This window comes from Rattus norvegicus, chromosome X (genome assembly GCF_036323735.1).
Source record: "Rattus norvegicus strain BN/NHsdMcwi chromosome X, GRCr8, whole genome shotgun sequence".
In the NCBI taxonomy this organism is placed as follows: Eukaryota; Metazoa; Chordata; class Mammalia; order Rodentia; family Muridae; genus Rattus; species Rattus norvegicus.
This window is the reverse complement of record NC_086039.1, coordinates 156675598-156702184: the sequence shown is the minus strand read 5'-3', so window position 1 is coordinate 156702184 and position 26587 is coordinate 156675598. Positions and strand designations below refer to the sequence as shown.

At 46.6% G+C, this 26587-nt stretch overlaps 2 protein-coding genes across 10 annotated transcripts in view; one reads left to right on the top strand and one right to left on the bottom strand.

Annotated features, from left to right (window-relative positions):
- Positions 1-20468, top strand: part of Pdzd4 (PDZ domain containing 4) — a 30315-nt gene extending 9847 nt beyond the window's left edge. The window contains exons 2-8 of one of the 6 annotated variants that reach the window (NM_001414724.1): positions 13749-14002; positions 14959-15049; positions 15507-15605; positions 16902-16964; positions 17325-17426; positions 17594-17704; positions 17879-20468. In NM_001414724.1, the coding sequence (NP_001401653.1) occupies positions 13749-14002; positions 14959-15049; positions 15507-15605; positions 16902-16964; positions 17325-17426; positions 17594-17704; positions 17879-19417 (2259 nt within the window). In that variant the 3' untranslated portion in view covers positions 19418-20468. The remainder of the gene's footprint in view (positions 1-13748; positions 14003-14958; positions 15050-15506; positions 15606-16901; positions 16965-17324; positions 17427-17593; positions 17705-17878) is intronic. The other 5 variants (NM_001135836.1, XM_006229564.5, XM_006229565.5 and 2 more) reach the window with 5 other exon arrangements.
- Positions 20469-22639: 2171 nt separating this feature from the next.
- Positions 22640-26527, bottom strand: Ssr4 (signal sequence receptor subunit 4). Of its 4 annotated transcripts, none has more exons than XM_063279850.1 (6): positions 26303-26436; positions 24619-24737; positions 23562-23636; positions 23323-23412; positions 23025-23104; positions 22640-22812 (listed from the first exon to the last, which is right to left on the bottom strand). In XM_063279850.1, the coding sequence occupies exons 1-6, from the start codon at positions 26367-26369 to the stop codon at positions 22755-22757; spliced, it is 489 nt and encodes a 162-aa protein (XP_063135920.1). In that variant the 5' UTR covers positions 26370-26436; the 3' UTR covers positions 22640-22754. The 4 variants fall into 4 exon arrangements, with proteins under 4 accessions (XP_063135920.1, XP_063135921.1, XP_006229633.1 ...); XM_063279851.1 differs by having other exon boundaries at positions 24619-24734; positions 26303-26433; XM_006229571.5 differs by having other exon boundaries at positions 23025-23090; positions 24619-24734; positions 26303-26433.
- Between the last annotated feature and the right edge of the window lie 60 nt (positions 26528-26587).

The window sequence follows — 26587 nt, the reverse complement described above, 5'->3', positions numbered from 1 at the left end:
TCCCTACCCCACAAAGTGCCCCTTCACCCCCCACCCCCACCCCAAAAAAAACAAACCTCAAAACCAAAGGGAGCAGGTGTCCTGGGTTGTCGTTGTCTACCTGCAAAAGCTTCCAAAAAAGGTTATGCCTACCTAGACTGGGCTTTATGGTCTGTCTTGCTTAGGTCAGTTTCTTCTCCATTTATCTTGTCCCCTCCCAAGTCTGGTTTCTTGTCCTTGATTCTCTCTCTTGATGACTTTATAGCTCTATTTTTCCAACAAGTCAATGTCAAAGGACTCCATTCTTTTTTCCTTTTCCTGGATGCCTCCTTATGATCTCAACTCAAGAACTATTGTGATTAAATTCAGCAACATCTGGGTGTATCGATGCTGGCCTTTAAGCCCAGCACTCTTGAGTTTTTGGCCAGCCTGGTCTATATAGTGAATTCCAGGACAGGCAGAGGTGTAATAGTGAGACCTTGTCTCAAAAAACAAACCCCAGCAACAATGCTTACAGTATAATCAACTTGCTGGCTCTTGTTTTAGAACTATAGGTGTAATGGGGCGTCGGAGACACTTGTGGGTCTCAGGACTTTCAAGCTGCAATGAAGGAAACACACAGCCCTATGTGGTGAACCAGCTTGTAATCTCAGTACTTAGATGGCAAAGAGGAACAGGAGTTTAAAGATAATGTCCAGGGGTTGAGGATTTAGCTCAGTGGTAGAGCGCTTGCCTAGGAAGCGCAAGGCCCTGGGTTCGGTCCCCAGCTCCGGAAAAAAAAAAAGAACTAAAGATAATATCCACTACACAGAGAATACATACGTGATAGGCAAGATCCTGTCTGAAAAGGAAGCAAGCATTTTCATTTCCAGTTAAGACTCAACCCTGGAGTGTCCCTCAGCCTTCTTTTCTTTGTAAGGACATCCCTGGTCTCTGTGGATATCAGCAATAGCTTTCACTTTTATTGTGGTAAAATACACATAATGTAAAATGTGCTATTAGTGATTTTTTTCATCTATTCACAGTGTTCAACCACTAGCACTGTCATTCCAGAGCACGTTCATTACTTCCAAAGAAAACGGATCCATTAAACTGCCACTCCTCACTCACCTTCCTTCAGCTCCTGGCAACCATTACACTGTTTTCTGTCCCGATGGATTTGACTGATGGAGATGTTCCATTTCAATGGAATGCCATACAGTATGTGCCTTTTGTGTTTGCTTTCTTTTGCTTAATATAGGCCATTTTTAAGGTCTGTGTTTAGGTACATCTCAGCAGTTCCTTTTCCATTTTGTGGTAGAATAATAATCCACTTTCCATGGATCACAACATATTCATCTGTTGGCCCTATCTACTCAGGGGACCCCAGCTGACTTAGAGTCATGTCCATTTGCCATGTAATGTAGTCTTAGATATAACTGTCTGCCCCATCCCTTCACTTCCAGTTGTACTGCTTTTTGGGTTTTTTTGTTTTGTTTTTTTTTGTTTGTTTGTTTGTTTTTTTGAAACAGGGTTTCCTTGTGGCTATCTTAGAACTCACTCTGTAGACTTCATACTTAGAGATCTGCCTGCCTGTGCCTCGGATTCCTGGGATTAAAGGTATGGGCCACCACTGCCTGGCCCAATTATACTCTTTTTTTTTTTTTTTCTGGCAACAGAGTTTAGGATCTTTACTGTCTTGGAATGTCCTTAAAAGGCTCTGTCATTCAACAGGTAACAGAGTAAAAACCCCAGAGTCCTTTCTTTAAAATGAAGAGGGAAAGAATGGGATGGAGGAACTATTCAAACTTAGTCTTCTTTCCTTGTGGCTTGAAGTCCCCCGTCCCCCCCCCCCCCACGCCTCTTCTGCCACCTCGGAAGCCTCCTCTGCCTCCAGAGCCTCCCCGGCCTCCTGGGCCTCTTCCGCCAACTCCGCCTCTTCCAGTTATACTCTTGAGCATGGGGGTGGGGCACTGTGTTCCAAGCCCTCTGCCTCACAGAGAAGCAGCTGCCACTGGTCTTTGCCTTACTTTTCCACTTTTTTAGTCTAGGGTGGGAGCAGAACTCCTTCCCATCTTCCGGGGGACTTTCCAGGCTTCTACCAGGAATCTCCAGTGCTTTTCCCCTGGGACTATGAGCTACTCTTCTCACAAGATGCCCAGTCTGGGTGCCTCTGACAGGACCCCACTTTCTTCACTTATCCTCTATTCACAAAGCACAATCTCAGCATTGGGAAGGTGGAGACAGGCAACAAGGAGGTCAAGGCTTCAAGGCTAGCCTGGACTATTGAGACCCTGTTTGAAAATTAAAAAAAAAATCTGCTGTAGGTAATTTAAATTTGAATTTGAAATAATAGTATTTGTATTATGCAGGTAGCTGTATAGCATTATAGATTCTCTGAACATTTTGTGGTTGTATATTTAAACAAAAAACTTTTTACATTAAAATTTTTTTTTATTATTTTTTGAGACAGGGTTTTACTGGGTACTTCTGACTAGCCTGGTACTCACTATGTGAATCAGGCTGTCTTTGAACTTACAGAGATCTTCCTGTCTCGGCCTTCTAAATGCTTAAACTAACTGCATGTGCCACTATGTTCAGCTTGGTTGTATATTTAAAAAGTACTTAATTTTCTGATAGGTATATTTTTCCATAATAATAGCACTGATGCAAATATCCTTGCAATTAAATTTGAATAATAGTTCTCTTTACTCAAAGGCCTTTCTAGTTACTTTACAGAAAGTTGACTATTTTATACTTTGAGGTAAAATTCTATTGACTGTGTGTTTGGAGAGGATACTACATCAGGTTGGAATGAGGAGTTCCCAGCGCCGTGATGTCTTGAAGTGGCTACTGCGCTTCGAATCCCAGCCAACCAACAAACTGGGGAATGAGAAGACTTGAAATGACTCTGTCACCCAAAGGAAACAGTGGTAGGCCAGGGAGTGGTGTTTCTGGGTGGTAATTGCTGGGGACTTAAGGACAGATCTTTTTTTTTTTTTTTAAAGATTTATTTATTTATTATATATAAGTACACTGTAGCTGTCTTCAGATACACCAGAAGAGGGCATCGGATCTCTTTACAGATGGTTGTGAGCCACCATGTGGTTGCTGGGAATTGAACTCATGACCTCCGGAAGAGCAGTCGGGTGCTCTCAACCGCTGAGCCATCTCTCCAGCCCCTTAAGGACAGATCTTAAGATGTCTGTATCCTCTGTGTATTGCTTTGAGTTCTTCTATTGTTTCAAGAAAGACCTACCTGTCTGTACACAAAAACCAGTGGTGCTCAGTGTAGGATGAAAGCAAGTGGTGTGAACAACCTGGAGACTTGTAGTTGACACAAAACACTCAGCATCAGCTATGGCCAGTGCACACTAAGGCCAACGCAGGCCTTGGGGAATGCAAACAATGAATTGCATTGGTCAATGGGTTTAGAAGTATAGGAAGTGTTGGGAAGTAAAGTATTCTTCTGAATTGTTATAAAGTAGGAAGAATGTACTTGATAAAGTTAACAATTTTTTGTTTTCTGATAATTGCTTCCTTTAGCAAGTGCCACTTTTCTATTACTGGAAACAAAGTAGATTTCTTTAACATTGTTCCAAAGGAGAGGAAGGCTTGCATTTAATGAAGGAAATACTTTTTTAATCTCCCACATCCCTCAGTAATAGAGATGCTACTAGGCAATTGCTCTGTTGCTAAACTACAATCCTAGTTCAGAAACTTTTTGGTGTTTGATTTTTTTCCCTTTGAGACAAAATCTCATGTATTTCAGGCTGCCATCAAACTCACTATTTAGCCTTTTTTTTTTAAAGATTTAATTTATTTATTATATATAAGTACACTGTAGCTGTCGTCAGAGACACCAGAAGAGGGCATCAGATCTCATTACAGATGGTTGTGAGCTACCATGTGGTTGCTGGGATTTGAACTCAGGACCTCCGGAAGAACAGTCAGTGCTCTTAACCGCTGAGCCATCTCTCCAGCCCCACTATTTAGCCTTAAGTGTTAGGATTAAAGGCTAAGTAGGCCCAGCTAGGTTGGAACTCTTGATCCTTCTGCTTCTACTTCCTAAGTACTGGCATTTAGAGGTTTGAGTCACCATACCTGGGCTCAGAAGCAATTTCTTTAAAAATATTTTTTAAATTAGCACATATAGTATTAGCTTTCATTACAGAATTTTCAAAGAATTCAATGTTCTCTTTCTCTTTGTTCTCCCCATCTTCCTGTCCTCTTTGTTGTACCTTTCTAACATGTGTACCCTTCTGCTTTCGTCATTGTTCATGTGTGCTACTGCCTTCTTTTTTTTTTTTTTTTTTTTTCCCCCGGAGCTGGGGACCTGAACCCAGGGCCTTGCCCTCGCTAGGCAAACGCTCTACCACTGAGCTAAATCCCCAACCCCTTGTTATTTTGTTTCAAATTTTATTTTATTTGTGTGAGTGCTTTGCCTACTTGTATATCTGTGTACCACATGTGTAACAGTATCTGTGGAGGCCAGAAGTGTGTATTGAATCCCCTGGGACAGGAATTTCAGTTGGTTGTCAACTTCCATGTAGGTGCTGAGAATTGAATCAAGGTCCTTTGAAAGAGCAGTGTTCTTTGTTTTTGTTTTGTTTTCAATCAGTGTTCTTAGCCACTGAGCTATCTCTCTAGCCCTCCACTTCAGTTTTTTTTTTCCTGGAGCTGAGGACTGAACCCAGAGCCTTGCGCTTGCTAGGCAAGCGCTCTATCACTGAGCTAAATCCCCAACCCCTCCACCTCAGTTTTTGAGACAGGATTTCATCTGGCTTGATATTCAACTGTTGATTTAACTATGCAAACTTGTCAGTGAACCCCAGGCCAGCCTCCTATCTCACCTCCTCAGCTCTGGGATTACAAGTGTACACACTCTAGCATTTTTCTTTTTTTCTTTTAACTATTTTATTTATTTTAATTATATATAAGTACACTATAGCTGTCTTCAGACACACCAGAAGAGGGCATCACATCTCATTACAGATGGTTGTGAGCCACCATGTGGGTGCTGGGATTTGAACTCAGGACCTCTGGAAGAGCAGTCGGTGCTCTTAACCACTGAGCCATCTCTCCAGCCCCCTCCAGCATTTTTCTTATTTCTCTTTTTCTCTTTGTCTCTATGTGTCTGTCTCTGTCCACCACCACTCCCTGAGTCAAAGCCTCACTATACAGCCCTGGCACTTGAGATATATAGGCCAAAGTGACCTTCAACTTACAGCAGTCAACTTGCCTCTTTCTCTGAAGTCTCCACATTTTTCTTAAAATGTGTTTTTCTTAGGGTTTTTATTACTGTGATCTAAAGGAAAATGGTTTATTTCAACTTACAATTTCACCTTACAGTCTATCATCAAAGGAAGTCAGGACAGGAACCTGTAGGCAGGAACTGAAGCAGAGGCCATGGAGGGATGCTGCTTAATGGCTTGTTTCCCGTGGTTTTCTTTTCTGTTTGTTTGTTTTGTTTTGAGACGGGTTTTCTCTGTAGCCCTGGCTATCCTGAACTCACTCTGTAGACCAGGCAGTTCTTGAACTCAGAGATCCCTCTGAGTGCTGGGATTAAAGGCATGGGCCACCACTATCTGGCCTCCCATAGCTTTCTTTTTCTTTTTTTTAATGATTTATTTATTTTATATATGTGATTACACTGTTGCTGTCTTCAGACACACCAGAAGAGGGCATCAGATCTCATTACAGATGGTTGTGAGCCACCATGTGGTTGCTGGGAATTGAACTCAGGACCTCTGGAAAAGCTGTCAGTGTTCTTAACCACTGAGCCATCTCTCTAGACCGGCTCCCATAGCTTTCTTTTTTCTTTTTTCTTTTCTTTTCTTTTCTTTTTTTTTTTTTCCGGAGCTGGGGACTGAACCCAGGGCCTTAAAGCGCTCTACCACTGAGCTAAATCCCCAACCCCCCATAGCTTTCTTAATATACTTTCTTGTTATACCAAGAACTATCCGCTCGGGGTAGCATTGTCCCCTGTGGGATGGGCCCACCTGCATCAATCATAAGTGAAAGAAATATGCTATAGGCTTGCCCAAAGACAAATCTGGTAAATGATTTCAACTTCTGTCATGTTGACACAAAATTAACAGTATTCTAGTGATTGAACTAGAGGCTGTCAAAGTTATGTGGCAAGCACTTTCAGACTGAGCAATCTCCCCAGCCTTTGTGGCCCATCCCGGTGAGGCATGTTGTGTAGCCTTTATATTGCATAATTTTGGATAGGTTCTTTACTGTGCTGTCAGGTGTCCATTCAACCCACTTGCCTTCCTATTTCCCATAGCAGTTTGGGTAACAGACAGGTTAGTTGTTTTAACAATGGAACATTACTTCCTTAGCTTACATGATGTTGCAGAATGAGAGGCAAGAAGTGACAAGCACATGTTGAAGAGGGATTCTGTGTAGTGATTTTCATGTAGGTTTTCTATTGCTGATGCCTTTAAGAAGTTAGGTGTGAATCAGATAGTGGTGTGCACCTATAATGATAGAACTTGGTAGAAGCAGGAAAATGAAAAAGATTTCTAGGCTGCTAAGAGACCAGCCTAAGTATTTTAGTGAGATTATGTCTTAGCTCCCTTGCAAAAGGAAACACATGCTCTTCCATAAATTGCACAATTCCTGTCTGTGTACTGTGCCTCTTCTACCAATGGCCAACTTGTTTGGCTCCTGTGACCAGGATATAAATGCTCAGTCTAGACCACACATGCTTTAGTCTGGAATGTGGAATACATACATGCTCTTGATGGTTTGGTGCCCCTGTCCTAAGGATCTTAACAGGCATCCTTATCTAGTACTAGACTGGTTTGGACCCACCTTTCCCCTGAATAGCTTTGCTGCCCTTTGGTGTCCTTTGCTAAGTAGCTACTGAGTTTTGTTTTCTTACTGCTGTGTCTTATGCAGCCTTTTGTTTCTACCGTTGTTCCCCTAGTTTTCATCTTTGGAGTGTCCTCTCTTTCCTACACACCATATACACTATTTACTTATCCCCAATGTAGGGTGTTTGCCTTGCCCCAATTATATCTCTGGTCTATTTTGATTTGTTTAGTGGAGCTTGTAGTGGGTGATAGCAAGAGATATGTGCCTGCAGAGGGCATCCTGAGTGTCTTACAGCTGATTTCCAGCATTTGGACTGTCTTAGTTTATGTTTCTATTGCTGTCAAGAGACACTATGACCACCGCCAACACTTATAAAGGAAAACATTTAATTTCAGGCTGCCTTGTTCAGAGGTTTAGGGGTTGGGGATTTAGCTCAGTGGTAGAGCGCTTGCCTAGCAAGCGCAAGGCCCTGGGTTCGGTCCCCAGCTCTGAAAAAAAGAAAAAAGAAAACAAAACAGTTCAGAGGTTTAGCCCATTATTGTCATTGGCAAGAAACATGGTGACAGGGAGGTAGGCATGGTGCTGGAGAAGGAACTGATCTACATCTTGATCTGCAGGCAGCAGGAGACTGCCCCACTAGGCCTAGTTTAAGCATACGAGACCTCAAAGCCTGCCCCTACAGTGATACACCTACTCCAAGAAGGTCACACCTCCTAATAGTGCCACTTCTTATGAGCCAAGCATTCAAGCACATGAGCCTGTGGGGCCCACTTATTTAAACCACCACATGGATACTGTTGACTGTGAGGCCAAAGCGGAGGCTGGTGGAAGCATGACTGGGTTTCTATGCCATTTTTGTTCCAGTCCTGGAAATGGTACCCAGGGCCTGTGCATGCTAAGCTACACTTCTAAGCCTGAATACTTTCTACAGAATAGTACTCTGAAAATCAGAAATGCCTCATAACAGTTGGGGGACCAGGCAGGATTCCATGCAGGATAAGAACTGCTGTTACATCTGACCATGTACCTGGCCCTATACTACTTTGCAGTGTCTCATGTATATCTCCCTCGCATTAGGAACTTTACATGCTCACTCTAAAAGGACTTCTTCCTTGTCACAGTTTCTCTCCTATCCACCTTCACTAGTTCTTAAGAATCACCATGACGGGCTGGAGAGATGGCTCAGTGGTTAAGAGCACCAACTGCTCTTCCAGAGGTCCTGAGTTCAAACCCAGCAACCACATGGTGGCTCACAACCATCTGTAATGAGATCTGATGCCCTCTTCTGGTGTCTCTGAGGACACCTACAGTGTACTTATATATAATAAATAAATAAATAAATCTTTAAAAAAAAAAAAGAATCACCATGACCTGAAGAAGAAATGGGAGAAGAGTCCAGTGGGTATGACCGACCACCACTTGGGTCAGGGAAAGCCCTGTGGCCTGTCTCTCTGATGGCTGGCTCCTTTTCTAAGGTGCTTAGACTGTGTTCCCAGCCCCCACATGCCTGCCTGTGTAAGCTCTTCCCAGTGCCTGGGTCTGGTTTCCATAGAAACACTGCTGCTGGGTAACTTAATGATTCCAGAGAGAAAGGCATTTCTGCAGTTCTGTGTTACCTGAACATCTTACCCTGTGCCTGTGCTTGTGCTTGTCTTCCTGCCCTGGGATTTTCAGGGTAACTTCTTCCACACAGAAATCCCCAGATCATCTCTGACATCTGCTTCTTTGTTTCCACTTGAGTAGTGATGAGCTACCAGATGTTACAAAACAAAATTAAGTATTGAGCTGGAACATTGGCTGATTTCCGTGGTGTATCCTCTACTATACCCCTTTTCAAGACACTACTATGAGTTACCACTGAGCAGGGTGAAGAAATGTACAGCCACATACCATCGAGTGTTTACTTCCAGACACACAGAATGAAAATAATGCCAAGCACACAGATGACAGCAAAGTGTAAGAAAGCCATTAGAGAGCCAGAAGGCTTTAGTCTTTATTGTTTTTGTTTTCAGTTCCAAGTTTCTCAGTCACATGCTGATATTAATGTCCGCTTTTAATCACTGGCTCTGGCCACTGCTGTGGAGACCATTCCTGATATCCTTGTCAAAGGCCTTTCCCAACACATCTTGGCTGGTGTCATGTGCATATAGCCCCTTCCCTGCCTGCTAACTATGATGTCTACAGTAGCGGATGCAGTGCTTTTCTGACCCTCCCCTTTCTTCCTCTCTATCTACCTCCCACCCCCTTTTTTGAGTAGGATCTCATGTAGCCCAGACTAATATCTAATTTCCCATATAGAGGAGGCTAACCTCAAAGTCCTGATACCTCTGCCTCATGAGTGCTCTGTGCCACCAAACCCAGATCCATCTATTTTTAAAAAAAAAAAAAAACTTTCCTGGGCTGGATTGATGGCTCAGTGGTAAAGAGCACTGATTGCTCTTCCAGAGGTCCTGAGTTTAATTCCCAGCAACCACATGGTGGCTCACAACCATCTGTAATGAGATCTGATGCCCTCTTCTGGTGTGGGTGAAGACAGTTACAGTGTACTTATATATAATTAATATTAATAAAATCTTTAAAAAACTTTTTCTAGAAAAATGTTTTTCCAGAAAGAAGCTATTTCCCTTGAAGATGTTTCAATAATTCTACTTCAAGAAAGACTTTCTAGTGGGATAACTACAGATTACACAGATACACAAAAAATACCCCCAAATAGATCTTTGCTATTTTATATTTGCCAACTGGAAATGGTCATCTTGCTATATATATATATATATATATATATATATATATATATATATATTAGGATCTAGGCCAGGAGAGTTTGAAGGACCTACCACTACCTCATAGTACATATAAAGAAAAGACTGGGAGTATGCCTGCAGGGCCACAGTATAACATACATCCCTGAGATCACAAGAAATTTTGATTTTTTTTTTTATAGTTTTAAAATGTTCCACAATAGATTGGTGCCTCTTCAGACAAAGTGGAAGTTTTGTTGTTGTGTTGGGCTTTGGTTTTTTTGAGGGCCTAATGTATCCTGTAGTCCAGGTTGACATCCAACTCTTGATCTTCTTGCTTTCACCTCCCAAATGCTGGAATTATAGGTATGACCTGCAACAAAAATGGAGATTTTTATAAATTACATTTTAGAACATGAAAATTCAAGGTACTCAAAGAATCCAGGCATGGTGAAACATACCTTTAATTCCAACACTTGGAAACAGAGGCAGGCGGAAGATCTCTGTGAGTTCAAGGCCAGCCTGGTCTACAGAGTGAGTCCCAAGTTAGCCAGGGCTACATAGAGAAATCCTGTCTCAAAACAAACAACAACAACAACAATAAAACGTTCAGGGGAGAAAGGAGACAGAGGAAGCAAACTTATCTACAAGGACAACATGAAATAGCACCGGGAAGAGAGGAAGCAAACTTATCTACAAGGACATCATGAAATAGCACCGGGAAGAAGCCTTGAATGTTTAACAGTGAAATAGGGGAATGAATATAGTAAAAGACCAGTTGCTAAGTGAAGGGAGGTACTCTGATATACAAGACCAGAAGAGATATAATTTGATGACGGTACTATAGAACAATGTTGATTAGTGGCTTTACAAGCTTGGGACAAATTTGAGGGATGGTGATATCCATCTCTTTTACAAAGATTATACAAGACTTTGGAAAAGCCTTTACTCGTTTTTTTTTTTTTTTTCCCCCGGAGCTGGGGACCGAACCCAGGGCCTTGTGGTTGCTAGGCAAGAGCTCTACCACTGAGCTAAAGCCCCAACCCCAGTTTACTCGTTTTTTTAAACAAAAATTAGTCTCAGCTGTATCAGATCCTGATTCAAGACAGGTGTTGATAGAGATCTTGGTATCTGAAAATGTAAATACTGAATTAAAAAAGTTATTAGACTGTTCGAGGAGCAAGCACAATCTATGTATGAGAGGATAAGGGATACAACCGATATTGGCTCTAACATGTACCATGCATACACACACACACACACACACACACACACACACACACACACACATATATATATATATATATATATATATATATATATATGTCAAGATATAGCTAGAGGTCTCCAATATCAATTCAGGAAATAGGATCATTTGTGAAGAGACTATGACCAAGCTGCTAAATGTTTCAGATCTCAAAATGCGCAGTGCTTTGTGAATAAAGCATTTCTAAAAGTAATAGTTTTTCTAAATATAAACCAGAAAGAAGGCCTAGGCTTGCAGGAGTGTGCAGGTGATGAGGCAAGGGTTGCTACTGGACCAATTACCCAAGATAATTTCTTCTGTTTATAATTTCCCGATACACACAGCACAATTGATGGCTTAAAATGAAGGGGGGGGGATATGGTGAGAATTTGCTTTCTTTAAAAAACACGGAAATAGGGGTTGGGGATTTAGCTCAGTGGTAGAGCGCTTGCCTAGCAAGCAAAAGACCCTGGGTTCGGTTTGCTTTAATCCCAGATGAAGGGCCCTGCCTGTCTTTTGGGTTTGGAGGTGAGGTGGTGCAGAGTCAATGACAAAGACTCTGGGAGCAGGTGGAGGGTATTAAAGGAACTTGCAGCAGTGGGCCTGCTTCCGGTTGTCCACAACAGCTGACTATGATTTGCGGCTTGCTCTAGCAAGGCTGCGGTTTTGCTAGCTGCAAATAGTTTCTGCGATTGTGTGATGTTTGGTACTCTGGGGACCTTTCAGAGAGTATATGAATATTAGAGCCTTCATAGGTGGGTTGTTGGTTGGTTGTTGTTGGTCCTGATTTGTTAAGAAGAAACAAGAAGAAGAAATTAGATATCCTGATGGCAAAGGTCAAACTTGCCCCAAGGAACTTGATTGCCCTGATCAGCAGGAAGCAGTGTAACATCGCGCCTTTTTTGGCCCCTGATCCTCTATTCTTTCCTCTCTATCCTTTTTCTCCCTAATCTAGTGTTAGGGGTTGAAAGGGCAGAAGAAAGAAGGAAAAGGCAGGTGCTGATGCTATGAGTGCACGACACAGGATCTTTGCAGATGTTGGGGCAACTAGGCAAAGCAGAGGACTTTCAACTAACTGCATTTTCTACAATTGCATGTAACCACAGTCATAGCAAGGGGGTTATCTTTAATCCTTTCCAAGTGCTTTCTTCCTTGTTCTGTGTCCTAAGAAAACTAGCCTTCTCACTTGTTTGTTTTTTCTTCCCTCCCTCTTCTTTTTTCTATGTCTCACAGGCTCTCTTGTAACCTATGCTGGTTTGTTATGTAGCTAAGAATGACTTTGAACTCTGAGATCTTGTATTAAAGTCACAAGCCACGATACCATACCCAGCTCTTCCTCACCACCACCACCCCCCTGGGGGTGGGAGGTGAGTAGGGCAATATGTCAGGCTGGCCTCAAATTCACAGTAATCCTCCTTAGCCTCCCAAGTGCCCCCTCTGTTTTTGGCCCATCACTTTCTTTGCACCAACTCAAGGATGCTGACTCCATGCCATCCCAGTGGGGACCAATCCGTGTGTTCTTGCTCAGTCCAGTTTTTCAGCATCTGCCACCTCTAGAAACTGCTTCCTGCTTTTTCTTTTCTTTTCATTTTTTTTTCTTTTTCTTTCTTGACTGCTCTTTGACAAATATCCTCAATTCTGGTAGCATCCCTTTGTTATGTCCTCTTTCTTTCCTCTTTTTCTTTTTTTACATAATTATTATATATAAGTACACTGTGGCTTATCTTCAGGGGGCATTGGATGGTTGTGAGCCACCATGTGGTTACTGGGAATTGAACTCGGGACCTCTGGAAGAGCAGTCAATGCTCTTAACCACTGAGCCATCCTCCAGCCCTCTCTTTTCTTTTTTCTTTCTTTCTAGTTTTTTTAAATTTTTTATTTTTTTTTTGTCAATTTCCAAGGAAGACCTAAGGAATAAAGCAAATTGCTCCAGAACTTAACAGATTCTGGTTGGACCGAGGTCAGCCTTTTGCCTAGAGGCACTTGCTTGACACCCAGCCGAGGCTGCCTGCCTGCTTGCCCACTCAGTAATAGGCTTTTTCCTTTCTTACCTAAAGTCACAGCCTGCTTCTGTCTGAAGACACCCCTCCAACCCCCATTCTTCTGCTCTTCCCAGTCCTGCTTCTGCCTTAGGCATCCTCCTTCTATGGGCTTTCTGGCCATTGGGCAGGCTCTACTTGACTTAATTTGGTCACCGGCCGAGCCTCACTTTCCTCATCTGCTCAACAGAGGCAATATCTGTGTCTCCCTTAAAGTTGTCAGGGTTATAAGTTTGGGCCCTGACTGCAACCTGGTGTATGGGAAGTGCCCAAAAAATTGTGTTGGCCACCATTTGGCACCTTTTAAAGGACACTTTGCAATTCCAGACCTTTTTAATGTCAGGAGACCATTTTCTGTCTAGCAAGTCAGTTGTCATCAGAAGGAACAGTCTTGTACATTTTACTGTTTTCTCCATTACCCCTTCCCTGTGTTTGTTGCTTTGTTCAACTCAGCCATCCTCTGGCCCCAATGTTGGGTGGTACAAATTGGCAGTCACTGAGACTGGCTAGTTTGTCTTCATTATTATCAAGGAACTCTGCAGTCTTCTAGTTGTTAACTCTGAACTAGCTCTTGCCTTGGTGCAGCCAGAAGAGAGGAAGATTCTATAAGAGGATCACAGATCTCTGGATGGCTCCTGGTAGAGGAGGGACTGCAGATATTTCAAGGTGATAGCAGGAGTTTCATACTGTGTATAGATACTCAATCACCTGGCTTTGAGGGAATTTCAGCAACATACAGAACTTTGGGTTGAAAGCTGACAAATGGCATATGCCTAGGAAGGAGGGCACTAGGGGTAGTCAAGGCTGTGGGTGGAGAGCACATTCCTTGGCTGAACAAGTCTGGGTGCTGGTTAGCAGCTCAGGATTCTGCTGGACTTCACTTCCAGAGGGGAGAAGCCAGCTCTTGAGGGTTCTCACAGAGGCATATCTCTGCCACAGGTGAACGGGAAGGAGCTCTCCAAGCTGTCTCAGGAGCAAACCCTAGAGGCCCTGCGTGCCTCCAAGGAGCCCCTGGTGATCCAGGTGCTAAGACGCAGCCCCCGTCTGCGGGGGGACAGCTCCTGCCATGACCTTCAGCTGGTGGACAGTGGCACTCAGACCGACATCACCTTCGAGCATATCATGGCGCTGGGCAAGCTGCGCCCGCCCACCCCACCCATGGGCATCTTGGAGCCGTACGTCCTCTCTGAGCTGTGAGTTGCCCTCAGGAGGGCCTGGGCCCTGCCTCCAGAGAGGACATACCACTTGGGCAGCTGTCCCCATGTGACCCACAGGCGGCTTTCTGCAGCTCTAGCCATGTTGGGGAGATACAACTCAGCTGCCACTCTTGGGCAGGCAGCAGGCTTGACCACTACAGCTGACCATAGCACTCAGGTTCAAAACCTACAGACCTCTGGCCTCAAGCTTGGCAGCAGCTGGCAGAAAGGCTGAGGGGAAGCCTATGTGCCTGGGACCTGGCTGCTCCTTCATCCTCTTTCCTCTTCTGCTGCCATTGTTCTGCCTCCTCACAAGCATCTCTCCTTGAATCTTCTCGCATCCCTTGTCTGTCCCATTCTTCCACTTGCTCTGAATTTCCTCCATCTCTTCCGTTTCTTTCTTTGGCCCTCTAAGAAGAAGGGCCTTTCATCCTGGCCTGGTGGCTGTGACCATGTGAGCAGCACTCATTCTGCTAATCCTACCAGGGCTGTAGGGAAGTGGTCCTGGGAACCCTTTTGTTCAGAGGTAGGCCATAGAGCAGTGAGCACTGAGTCTTAACTTTGGGGCAAGGAGGGCAACCCCTCCCTGGAGGCAGAAGAATGCTGCTTTGCAGGAGACCTGGGTAACTCCTAAGGGTTCTGCATGAGTGGATACAGTGCCAGAGGCACTTAGAGCTTTGGAAAAGTCAGCCCCTGGTCTGGGAGTTGGGGTGGAAAGAGAGCTAGGTGTGCCTGCCTAGGTCCTTAGGATGGACCCCTGTGAGCTCTTTTGAGGAGCATTCCCAATCCTTCCACAACAGGAGGTTCTAGAGGCAGTAGCTTGGCCACCTTTTCTAGAAAGTACATCTAGAACAGGGTTCTCTGCTTATTATACTGGGACTGGCCAGCTTGTAGCTAGGGCTAGGGTGCCAAGGAAGCAGATGGCCTATCTGACCCCCCCTTCTCCTGGGCAGCCCCCCCATCAGCCATGAGTATTATGACCCAGCGGAGTTCATGGAGGGCGGCCCGCAGGAGGCAGAGCGAATGGACGAGCTGGAGTACGAGGTGAGCCTAGTGGCTGGCCTGCCTGGCCGGAACCTGCAGCCACCAAGAGTCTGTGCAGGCCCACTTTCTGCAGCTCTGCCCAGGCTTGGCTCCTGCTGCCCCCTGGTGGCTGGTCCTCATGACCTTTCCCAGTAAAGAGCAGCCTGAGTCAGGGAGGGTGTGGGTGAGGTAGTGTGTTCCTTCTGTCTCTGTGTCCCACGCATGTCTGTGTCCTGTGTGTTCTGTACATCTTGTGTCTTGGGCGTTTCCTGGTAGGGAAACCACTGAACACTCGCACATTTAGGATGGTAAGAAAAGGGAGCCCTTAAAAGGGAAGGGCTACACACTCATTTCAGGTAACTTGAAGCAAAAGGCAAGGGGGTTCTAGGGGCAAGGGTCTGGGCCAAGGCTGCAGGCGTCCTTGCTTATACACTTCAGTTTTTTATACCTCTACTTCCTCCCCTACCTCTTGTGGCAGGAGGTGGAGCTGTGTAAAAACAGCCACCAAGACAAGCTGGGCCTGATGGTATGCTATCGCACAGATGATGAGGAGGACCTAGGCATCTACGTTGGAGAGGTATGGAGAGGTGCTGCAGCAGGCTTTGGCACACAGAGCCCCAGAGCTGTTCTAGTCCAGCTCTGTGGTCTTTCCACAAAGCCTGTCCAGGATTTAGGGCTATCCAGAGGTCCTAACTACCCCCTAGGTGTCACAGTACGTTGTTGGTGTCAAGGCCAGGGTGGCTATGGTTTCAGTATATCCAAGGAGACAATCCTGCTGACCTGTTCCCAGACATCAAGGATTTAATGGGCCCACCTTTCCCCCTTCTCTCCCCATTTTCTTCCCTTTGGCAGATGTATGTATGCTATATCCTACTAAAGCCACTCTTCCAAGTGGAAAAAAATCCCACTGCCCAAAACCCCAACACTTGATGTATTTTCATTATAAAGAAGTATCCAGCCACATGCCAGTGCCTAGTTCCTGGTGTGCGCCCCCCCCCCAAGAAAGAGCTGAGCTGGCTTTAATCCTAGCACTTTGTAGTGTCAGGAGTTCAAGGTCACCCTTGGCTACATAGTGCAAAGTCAGCCTGAACTGCTTGAGACCCTATTTAAAACAAGTTGGGTGTGGCACTCAGAAGGCAAAGGCAGGTAGATTTCTGTGAGCTTGAGGTTTCTTAGAGCTATATACTAAGACTGTTTTAAAAGGGGGTATGTATGTGGGAAGTGTTCTAGAAGGATGATTCTTACTGCTTTTCCAGAGGATCAGAGCTCAGTTCCCAGAACTCACATAGGATGTCTCACAACCACCTCTGACTCCAGTTCCAGAAGATCCAATACCTTCTTTTGGACTCCACCAGTACCTTCACTCAGTTGTGCACATACATGCAAAAATACCCAACAAAATGAAAAAATAAAATAAAGCTTCAATGAAGTTGGGGGATATAGCTCAGTGGTAAAGTGCTTTCCTAGCATACATAAGGCTATAGGTTCCTTAGCACTAAAGAAAAAAAGAAAAAAAAGACTGATGCACAGAGTACAACAGTACAAGGGATAGAAGCAAAATCACTGAAGTGTTGAGTAGGGGTTAGGGAGCTGCTTCTGGTCACCCTATATCTCCCAAGCTGAGGGAGCAAATTGTCTGGGCCTACTGTCCCACCCCTGCTTCCTAGAGCTTAGAAGCTGCTAGTCTGAGGTGAAGTGGGAAAGTGAGCAAGCCTGGCATTTGCCTTGGAAGCATCCCAAGCTGACGCTATTTCCCCCACTTATAGACGCACACGCACACGCACACATGCATGCATGCACGCTCACGTGCGCGCGTGCGCAGTGAAAAGGGCACCATAGGTGCCCAAGTCCCCAAGATGCATGTGTCCTGCAGGTAAATCCCAACAGCATTGCAGCCAAAGATGGCCGGATCCGTGAGGGAGACAGAATCATCCAGGTGAGCACTAGAAGTCAGGCTATCATGCCTGCCCTTCCCTCTCCTCAACCCATTCCTAGATCTTTTCTGCTGAGAACTTGGCCTTCTACTTTGAAAACTACCATGTCCTAGGCCAAATCTCATCTCTGTTCTGCTCAACTGCCCTGAGTAGCTCCGTGTATTCCTGCCAGCACCTCCCTGCCCTCTTTACCCTCCACTTCTCCTCCTCCATTCTCTGAGCACATATGCTCTTGTACAGGCTAGGCCATCCTTTCCCCTAATGCATTCTGTTAATTTATGCCTTCCTACAGTTCAAGACCCTATCCTTAGCACAGAGTCCCCCATTAGCATTCTTGTTGACTGTCCGCTGAAACCCTGCAGATTAATGGAATGGATGTCCAAAACCGAGAAGAGGCAGTAGCCATCCTGAGCCAGGAGGAGAACACCAACATCTCCCTGCTGGTGGCCCGGCCTGAGAGCCAGGTGTGTATGTCTATCTGAAAGGGTGGCACAAGGTGGGCCCCTCATAGGCTTTCTGTCTTGAAGGCTGTTGGTGTGTTTTGCTTCACTGAGTGCATAGGGCCTAGGGTAAGGTGGATGGTATTGGTGAGGTCTTTAAAGTGTTAGCTAGCTTATGTTTGTTTCTGCAGCTAGCAAAGCGGTGGAAAGACAGTGACAGAGATGACTTCCTAGATGACTTTGGATCTGAGAATGAAGGGGACCTTCGTACCCGGAAGCTAAAGTCCCCCCCTGTCCAGCAGGTAAGGAAGGAAGAAGGCCTACTCAGTGGGGAGGGAAAGAGAGGGAGGAAGGAGAAAACTGTTCACCGTCTTCTAGCATGGGCCTGGAGAGGAGCAAGCTGTGAGCTTCTAGTCCTTCTGCAGCACACTTGTGTATGGGAACCTAACTGACTATGTTTGTCATTTTTGTCCCAGACTGGAAATGATGAGAAGGGGGCTCCTGATGGGGGCCCTGGCTTGAGCAACAGCCAGGACCTGGACAGCGGGGTAGGCCGGACAGATGAGAGTACCCGCAACGAAGAGAGCTCTGAACATGACCTGCTCGGGGATGAACCTCCCAGCACCACCAACACCCCTGGAAGCCTGCGCAAGTTCGGTCTACAAGGGGATGCCCTACAGAGCAGGGACTTCCACTTCAGCATGGATTCTCTGCTAGCTGAGGGGGCAGGGCTGGGAGGGGCTGACCTGCCTGGGCTCACTGATGAGGAGTATGAACGCTACCGGGAGCTGCTAGAGATCAAGTGCCACCTGGAAAATGGCAACCAGCTGGGTATCCTCTTCTCCCGGGCCTCCAGTGGCAACAGTGCCCTAGATGTCAACCGCAATGAGAGCCTAGGCCATGAGATGGCCATGCTAGAGGAAGAGCTTCGGCACCTAGAGTTCAAGTGTCGCAATATCTTGCGGGCACAGAAGATGCAGCAGTTGCGGGAGCGCTGTATGAAGGCCTGGCTGCTGGAGGAAGAGAGTCTCTATGACCTGGCAGCCAGTGAGCCAAAAAAGCATGAGCTGTCTGATATCTCTGAACTGCCAGAGAAATCAGACAAGGATAGTACCAGCGCCTACAACACTGGGGAGAGCTGCCGCAGCACTCCACTGCTTGTGGAGCCTCTGCCTGAGAGCCCCCTGAAGCGATCTGCTGCTGGCAATTCCAACTTGAACCGGACCCCTTCTGGCCCTCCTGTCACCACCCACCTCAAGGCTGCTCCTTCACCAGGGAGCCCAGCCAAGTTCCGATCACTTTCTCGGGATCCTGAAGTGGGTCGTAGACAACACACAGAAGAGCGTGTCCGCCGCAGCACCAAGACAAGTGTTACTCTGGAGCGTGTGGGCCCTGAAGGTAGCCCTTACCTCTCTAGGCGCCATCGTGGCCAGGAGATCGAGCAGTACCACAGCTGTGTGCAGTTGGCCCCGCCACGTACCCTGGAGGATCTGAGCCATGGCTCCTTGAGCTTGGCTAGTGGTTCTCGGGTGGGCGGGGTGGTGGCTGCAGCTGTTGAAGCACCCCGCATGGAGTGGAAAGTGAAGGTGCGAAGTGATGGGACCCGCTATGTGGCCAAGCGGCCTGTACGAGATCGGCTGCTGAAGGCCAGAGCCCTGAAGATCCGAGAGGAGCGCAGTGGTATGACCACTGATGATGATGCAGTAAGTGAGATGAAGATGGGCCGCTACTGGAGCAAAGAAGAGAGGAAGCAACACCTGATTCGAGCACGGGAACAAAGGAAGCGTCGTGAATTCATGATGCAAAGCCGTCTGGAGTGTCTAAGGGAGCAGCAGAACGGTGACAGCAAACCTGAGCTCAACATTATTGCGCTGAGCCACCGTAAGACCATGAAGAAGCGAAACAAGAAGATTCTGGACAACTGGATCACCATCCAGGAGATGCTGGCCCATGGTGCCCGCTCAGCTGATGGGAAAAGGATCTACAACCCTCTGCTCTCTGTCACCACTGTCTGAGCTGCTCCAGCGGGAGCCCAGCCCAGGCCTAGAGAGCCTGACCCTCACCCTCCCTTAGAATCTAGTGTGTGTGTCGATGTGTGTGCTTGCACGATGTGCTCATGCACACTCCTACCTGTATATGTATGTGTGCACAGGACTTTGGTAAATAGAAAGCCCCAAGAAGGGACACTTCTCTTACACCTAGTTCCTTCTCCCCAAGAAGCTATGCCAACAACCAGCATAGAGGCATACCCATAAAGAGCACCTCTGTGTGCGTACACATGGTATTCTTGCTATGTTCTTGGAGACAGGGAAGTCAGTGCAGAGAGGTGAGGTGAACTATCCTAAGCACAAGAGAATGTCCAGCTTCATGCTGAGAACGACCTCTCCCCTCCTAGGAGCTGCAATTATTTGTAGACAAAGGCAACCCTGAATTTTGTGATTTTTCTTCTTTTTTGTGCTTGCCAATAGTTGTTTTCTGTTTTGTGGACCTGCTCTGGGGGCTGGCAGCTCCTTTAGGTAGCCTGGCAAAGGTGGACCCCACTGAGTGCTGGCTGAGAAGGAGGTTGGGGGGAGGAAAAAAAGGGAGGGCTGGGTGGGAGGGAAAGGAAGAAGATGGGTTAGAATAAAAAGCAGCTGTCCTGGTGGCCTCTACCCTGAGGAGTAGCAAGGGGGCTCTTCCTTGGCTTTCAAGGCTTAACCATGAGGCCCACTACTCTCACCAGTGACTGAAGGAGAGTGAGATCACAGGGATTTTGGGCACAGTATCCATGCAAAAGAATTCTATGTCAACTGGGACAGAGCCACTCTTCTCAGTGGCCTAAAGCAAGGAGTGCCAAACCAAATGAGCAACACAGAAGACCTTACCTAGTTTAGGGATGATCTGGTGGGAGTTGGGAGGCCTGGGCCCAATGAAAGGAAGGTGGGCTAAGAGATGCCTAGGACCCACTTAAATGTGCCACTTGTTTGGTGCCTCTCAGGCTTGGTGAAGCTCACTGGATGCTACAGGATGCCCCTGATCCCCACCTACATCCCAAGAATAAAGCAAGCTGCCTTTTTACTCTGTTGATGTGTACTTGTGTTCATTGCCATCATGCTATTTGTGCCGGGAAATGTCAGTACATTAATTCTTGAATGCCCAGATTTCTACAGCAAATTGGTGGTGGGCCAGGTGCCAAGATGGATGTGGGTAGGAAACTTAAGGGCCCATTCCTAGAAGAGTCCTGTTGCTGGGAAGGCTAGGTCTGGGTGGGAATACACATGACAGTCATGCTGGTGAATAGGGAGAGAAAACTTGTAGGGAATGCTGAGAATGGGAAAGCAGAGGCTACATACTAGTTCCAGATTCTCTTGGGAACCTTTCCTATACTAACAGCTTTGGATTCTTTGAAAAACACAAAACTACTACATATTTTCGTTTCAATCTCGGGAGCAGAGTAAAGAGCTACTTCAGATTGCCCATAGCAACTATGATTTGATGCATACTCTAGCAGAGGCATGATTTTGCCAGCTGCAGATAGTTTCTGTGATTATGTGACCTTTAGAATTAAGGGGACTTTTCAAAGGGTGTAGAATTGCTAGGGCCAAGAACTGGGTGGGTTGTTGGTTAGTCAAGTTACATTTAAGCACTGCAAAGAAACAAATTAACCTGATCAAACTTTCCCCAAGGGATTGCCTCCTTTCCTTCCTATCCTTTTTTCCCCCTCTGCTATCTGGTATTAGGGGACTGAAAGAAATAAAAGTAGAAAAAGATAGCTATGCTCTCTAGCTCCCTGGTCCTTTCAGTAAAGGAGACGAAGGTCAAGTATTCCTTGAGCATTCTTTCTGCTACTTGGGAACTTCTGGAGTCACCCCATTGTTTTCTGACAGTGGGTTCTTAGGACCTGGAGGTGGGCTGATATACTGTGCTGACTGGCTCAGGAAGAGGTAGCACCAGGGCAGCTGACAGTACTGGGTTACTGATAGTTTGGAATATCAACTTCACATTTGGCTGTCATTGCCATCTAGCTAGGTGCCATTTGTTCCTTAGTAGCCAAGAAGAAAAGGCCATTCCTGGCCTTTCTTGAGCCTGTTGCTTACCTAGTGTCCAATTCTGATAGTCTCAGTACTACTCCCTAGTGCATCCCAGATGAAGATGGCAGACACCCTGTCTTGGATGAACGTGAATCATAAGATGTGTTCAATCTCCCAGCCAACACCCACATAAGTTAAGGAGCACCCACTACTCTTAGGGTATGGTAAGGTCTTTGAATGACCTATCCTGAAGAAAGCACTAGCATTTACTTGGGACTTGCATCCAGCCTCTTCCCAACTAGGCTTCCATAGTACTAAGGGGTGCTAATCAAGTAGCTGGTGTCCAGTCTGTACAAAAAGATAACATGAAGCACTACTGCAAGCAGGGCTTCCTGGTTTATACTCTAGTGAGCAGACACCTCAGTAGAGAACAGGAAGGATACTCTTGGGAGGTGTGGGAGGCTGTTCTTCAAAAATCCAGAATTAAACTGGATGCTGTGAGTAGCAGCAGACCAAGAAGAAACACAGAGTGGTTAGGGTTAGGGTATAGAGTCCAGAAGTAGTGTTCCCCTATGCTTAGGGCAGGTGTTATGTGTGACAATTTGAAGTGCATGAGCACTTGCATGCAGCTTATGATCAGCCCACACACAGGAGACACCACAAAGATCAAGGCTAGTTATAACTTGGTGATGGTTTGACTAATTAGGAAAGGTGCCATTCACCATAGATGCAGTAAAAGCCCTGGGACCCAGAGCAGTCCAAGAGACCCACAGGTCCTGCAGCCCTAGGCTGACCATGGGAAAATGTCCTGACAAAAGCCAAAGGGTGACCCAGCTCTGCCCCGGTGACTGGTGAGGAAAGGAAAGATGGTAGTTCCTCCTTTTTGCTTTTCAAGATAGGGTTTCTCTGTGTAGTCCTGGCTGTCTGGGAACTCATTCTGAAGACCAGACTGGCCTTGAACTCAGTGATTCACCTGCCTCTGCCTCCTGAGTGCTGCAATCAAAGCCTTGCACCACTACTGCCCAGCCAAGATGGTCTTATTTTAAGATACCACACACTACAGAAGAGAAGACCAAGGCCCAAGCCATGCTGAGAATCAGGACAAGGACAAAGAAAACAGAGGACATTGGGGGAAATAGAGCTCTGCTCAGTATTACTATCTGCTGTCCAGGCAGACAAGGGCAGCTGGATCCCCAGCTCACCCCATAGACACAGGAGCCCCGTGTCTTGAATGTACTCATGTCAAATAGTGACTGTTTATTGAAAGAAGCAATGGAGGGCTGAGGTTGCTGCCCTCAGGCCTGGATGTGGCTCTTTGCACTGAAAGCTAGGTAGTAGATCACTATGCCAATTGCTGCAGCCAGCACCTCCGTGGAGACCCAAGGCCCATTCCAGGTACCCTGCAAAAAGAAAAAAGAAAAAAAAGAAGACCAAAAGACAGCTCAGGGGAGTGCCAGGGAATGGAGCAGTCACCCTTAATCGCTTGTTCTCAGGACACACAGATCAACAACAGCCCAGAACCTGGGCTGCAGAGGATCAGAGCTTTTCTTTAGAAAACCCAAAAAGATAAGGTATGCCCTGTATTCTCTGCTTCCAAGAAAAGGGCACTTACCCGATGGTCCACACTGACTGTGAACAGTGGTGGGATGATGGAAACGTCTTCATTATTTCTTTGAGCCTGTAAGGGAGGTTCTGGGGTCAAGAAGTGCAGGGTGGGCCGCCCAGATAAGGGAGAAATGAGCAAGATACAAGGAAGCAGGGGCAGGAGCTCAGGAAGTCAACCATTTGGCTGGTCCTAGAGTGCTGATGTTGCAGAAGGGGAATACAGAATGACCAGGGTAAAGAGGACTTCAGAAATGGGGCACACCCTCCCTCCTTGGGGCCTCAGAGTAGTTCCAGATAATACTTGCCTTCCTTAGGAGGCTGTAGGACTCTTCATCGAAGAATCTGACCTCATAGGTGCCTGCATGGGCGCTCTTGTGCTCCAGGCTCCAGGACACCTGGTTGGATGTTTGGCAAGGGGCGGGCTTAGCAGATACATGGGGGATTACTCTGCTAGTGCTGGCACAATACCACCATGAGCAGTGCTTAAATCTTTGTTCTCTAAGCCTGCTTTGAACCATTTCCCCAACAACCCTGGATATCTTACCTGATATCGACCCACATCCTGGCCGCGGGTTACAGGAAATTGTTTTCCACTAACGTCGGCATAAAGAGCCATATTCTGGATGGGGTGGGGTAGGGTAATAAAAGCAAGAATCACATTTTCTGCCCTTCTCTGGGCATACATAGAATCACCCATTGTGCTGCCCAAAGCAGTACTATGACTGGGAAGGGAGAGTAGGCCAGCAGAGGGCTATATTATGTTGGTAGTGGTTGCCATGAAAGACTCAAGAAATAGGCCTACCACAACCCAGAGCCATGCTAGGCCTTACCCATGGACAGCCACATCTTTCTTCATCTGTTTCCCTAGAGGCGAACAGAACTACATCTCCCTTATAACCAGTTTATTCTAAGCCACAACAAGCCTGTTAGCTGTACTCAGGGGTGAGATCATAAAAAAATGGCCTCATTATTTCTTGGAGCTTGAGAAGAAGGTGACAAATGAAGTTTTTTTTTTAAAAAGTGTTCACAGTATCTTTTTTTTTCTTTTTTCTTTTTTTCAGAGCTGGGGACCAAACCCAGGGCCTTGCGCTTGCTAGGCAAGCGCTCTACCACTGAGCTAAATCCCCAACCCGACAAATGAAGTTTTTAACCCTAGGAGTATTATACCCTGAAAAGTTCCAATTTCTTTTTTTAAATTTTTGGAAGAGCAGGTTAAGGGTTCAAGCTGGGGTTTTTCTACTTTAAACTCACAAAACACTCATACAGACACACATTCAGGTGAACTACAGCCAGAAAAAAAAGATGGAGGAGCCTGACCCTAGTTCCTTCTCCCATTCCAGACATTCATCCAGGAAACAGTGGGGTGTCTACCCACATTACTGCACGGAGGCAAAGCATACCAAGCAGGTCAGGAAAATGCGCTTGAAGTACTTGCTAGGATCTGGCCTCGCTGTGCCCTCATTTCTCCTGCACCCTGTGAATTGGAATCCTTATTCTCCCTGTTGATAGGATCCTCAGGTCACTGTCAACTGCCAGTGAACGAGTACTGCCACCCTCATCTCTTTCCCTGCACCCTCTCTGCTGAGTCCCCACTGTCTCACCTGGACCCTGTTTTTGCAGGTCAGTGAGATCTCCACGATGAATACAGTCTCTGTAGAAATGACGGCATCTGAAGTTGTATAGTAAGAAGGGGTGATCTGGGGTTCCAGGCAGGCCTCTGCTGTGGAGAGGAAGCAAAGCCAATTTATGTGTTCCAGGCAAAAGGCAAAAGGGCTTACCCTGACTCTACCTCTCAGACTGGTGAGCTGAGGATACATGAATGAATTCTTCTATTCCTGACAGAGGTGGAGTCTGGGAGATGGATCCTAGTACTTAGAAGTATAGTGGAAGGGGCCAGTGAGGGCTGTTGACACAGGCTAGTGTGAAGGGAAAGCTCTGCAGAGGTGAGCCTTGATGCAGCAACATGGGAGGTGCAGGCGTCTTTGAGGCAGGCAGGGGGCTGTTTATTAAATTAGTATCTGAATCTGTGACAGGGAGGCCACGAAGCATCTCACCTGCTTCTGGAGTACCCCAGAAACCCAGTGGGCCAAGGCAGCCTCAATTCAGAGCCATGTACTTCCTCAACAATCTACTGAAAGCATTCTGCAGCAGTGAATGGGGTGCTGTCAACATAGAGGGACTTTCAAGTCTCTAGACCCATCCAGCTGACAGAATGTCAACACTAGTCCCAGTGTTTCCTGACAGAAGTACACTCTGGACCCAAACACCAAACCTGTCCCTGTAAGCTAAACACCTCTGAAGGAAAGTTTACATCCTATTATTCTCCAAATGTGGTGTTTTGAAAGAATGGCCAATTAAGCTGGAGAAGACCTTGTACTGGCATGAATAGCAAGAGGAAAATGCCACGAATGGTTTTCAAAGGCCATATTCCACCAACACTTCTGTGATCTGCTAAGACATGCCTTTCCCTGTGGACACTATAGAGCCCCTAATAGGTTTTACAGTCAGGTTTGACTTTTTAAGACACTGTTAGCAACAGACTGGAGAATTCTCTGAAGGGTGAGTAGGAGGGATGGCCAGAATCTACCAGTATGTAAAGAAACCAAATCCTCCTTAGTTCAGGTTCTCAGGTCTGAGGGACTAACAACTTTCAAAACACATACCCGGCAGACTCCAGATTGAGCTCAACCCTACCACCAGATGTTACAAATGGCTCACAAGTATCAATGGGTCTGTGCACAGTTCAATTCTGCTAAGAACGTTGGGATGGATGGATATACCAGAGTCTCATGAAAAGTCGAGGCTCTGGACACTAAAAGTCCTTGGTCACTTCCCTGGCTCCCTATCTAACTTGCCTCCGTGCCCTTACTCTGATCTGCCTGGAGTGTTCTTGTTCCCTCTCTTAGCTTTCTGTCTTGGGGAAGCCTGGCCTATGCAGCATTGGTTCCTCGCTGCCAGCGCTGCTCTTATGCGACTACCTTCTGACATACACAGGAACCAGGGACATAGCACCTTCCCTGCTGGAGCTGGTGGTCGGAACATGGTGCTACTTTGGGGCTCTCCCAAAAATAGACAAGGAAGTTTCTTCCAGCAACCTGGCTGCCAGGTAAACGTGTTTGTGGTGCTTCGGTCGCCAAGACACGACACCCATCGGGGAAAGATAACACCGGTAGCGACGAGCCCAGGGAAGGACCAGATCCCCACCTCGCGCACACCCTTCCTCCCCCAGCACCACCAGCCAAGGGGCAGGGGTACGCCCGAAACAAGCTCCGGCCAGGCCGCTACCTGAGCAGCAAGATAGGCCGGACAGCAGGAGTAGCGCCAGGGCGCCGAAAGATGCCATCGCCGCCATCGCCTCTTCTCTGCCGAGGGGAAAAGAGAGCAAGCCGCCCTGAACATGCGGAGCAGACGAGGAAGCGCGACGCGTAAGCGGCCTCAGCACCCAATCGTGCGTCGGCGGGCTGGGTCGGGCATGGTGACGTCGCTGGCGGCACTGACGTGTCCGTTTCCCTAGCCAGGGTCCCAACCGGTCGCACTTCCCTCCTTCTCAGCCTTCCCCTCCCCAAGATG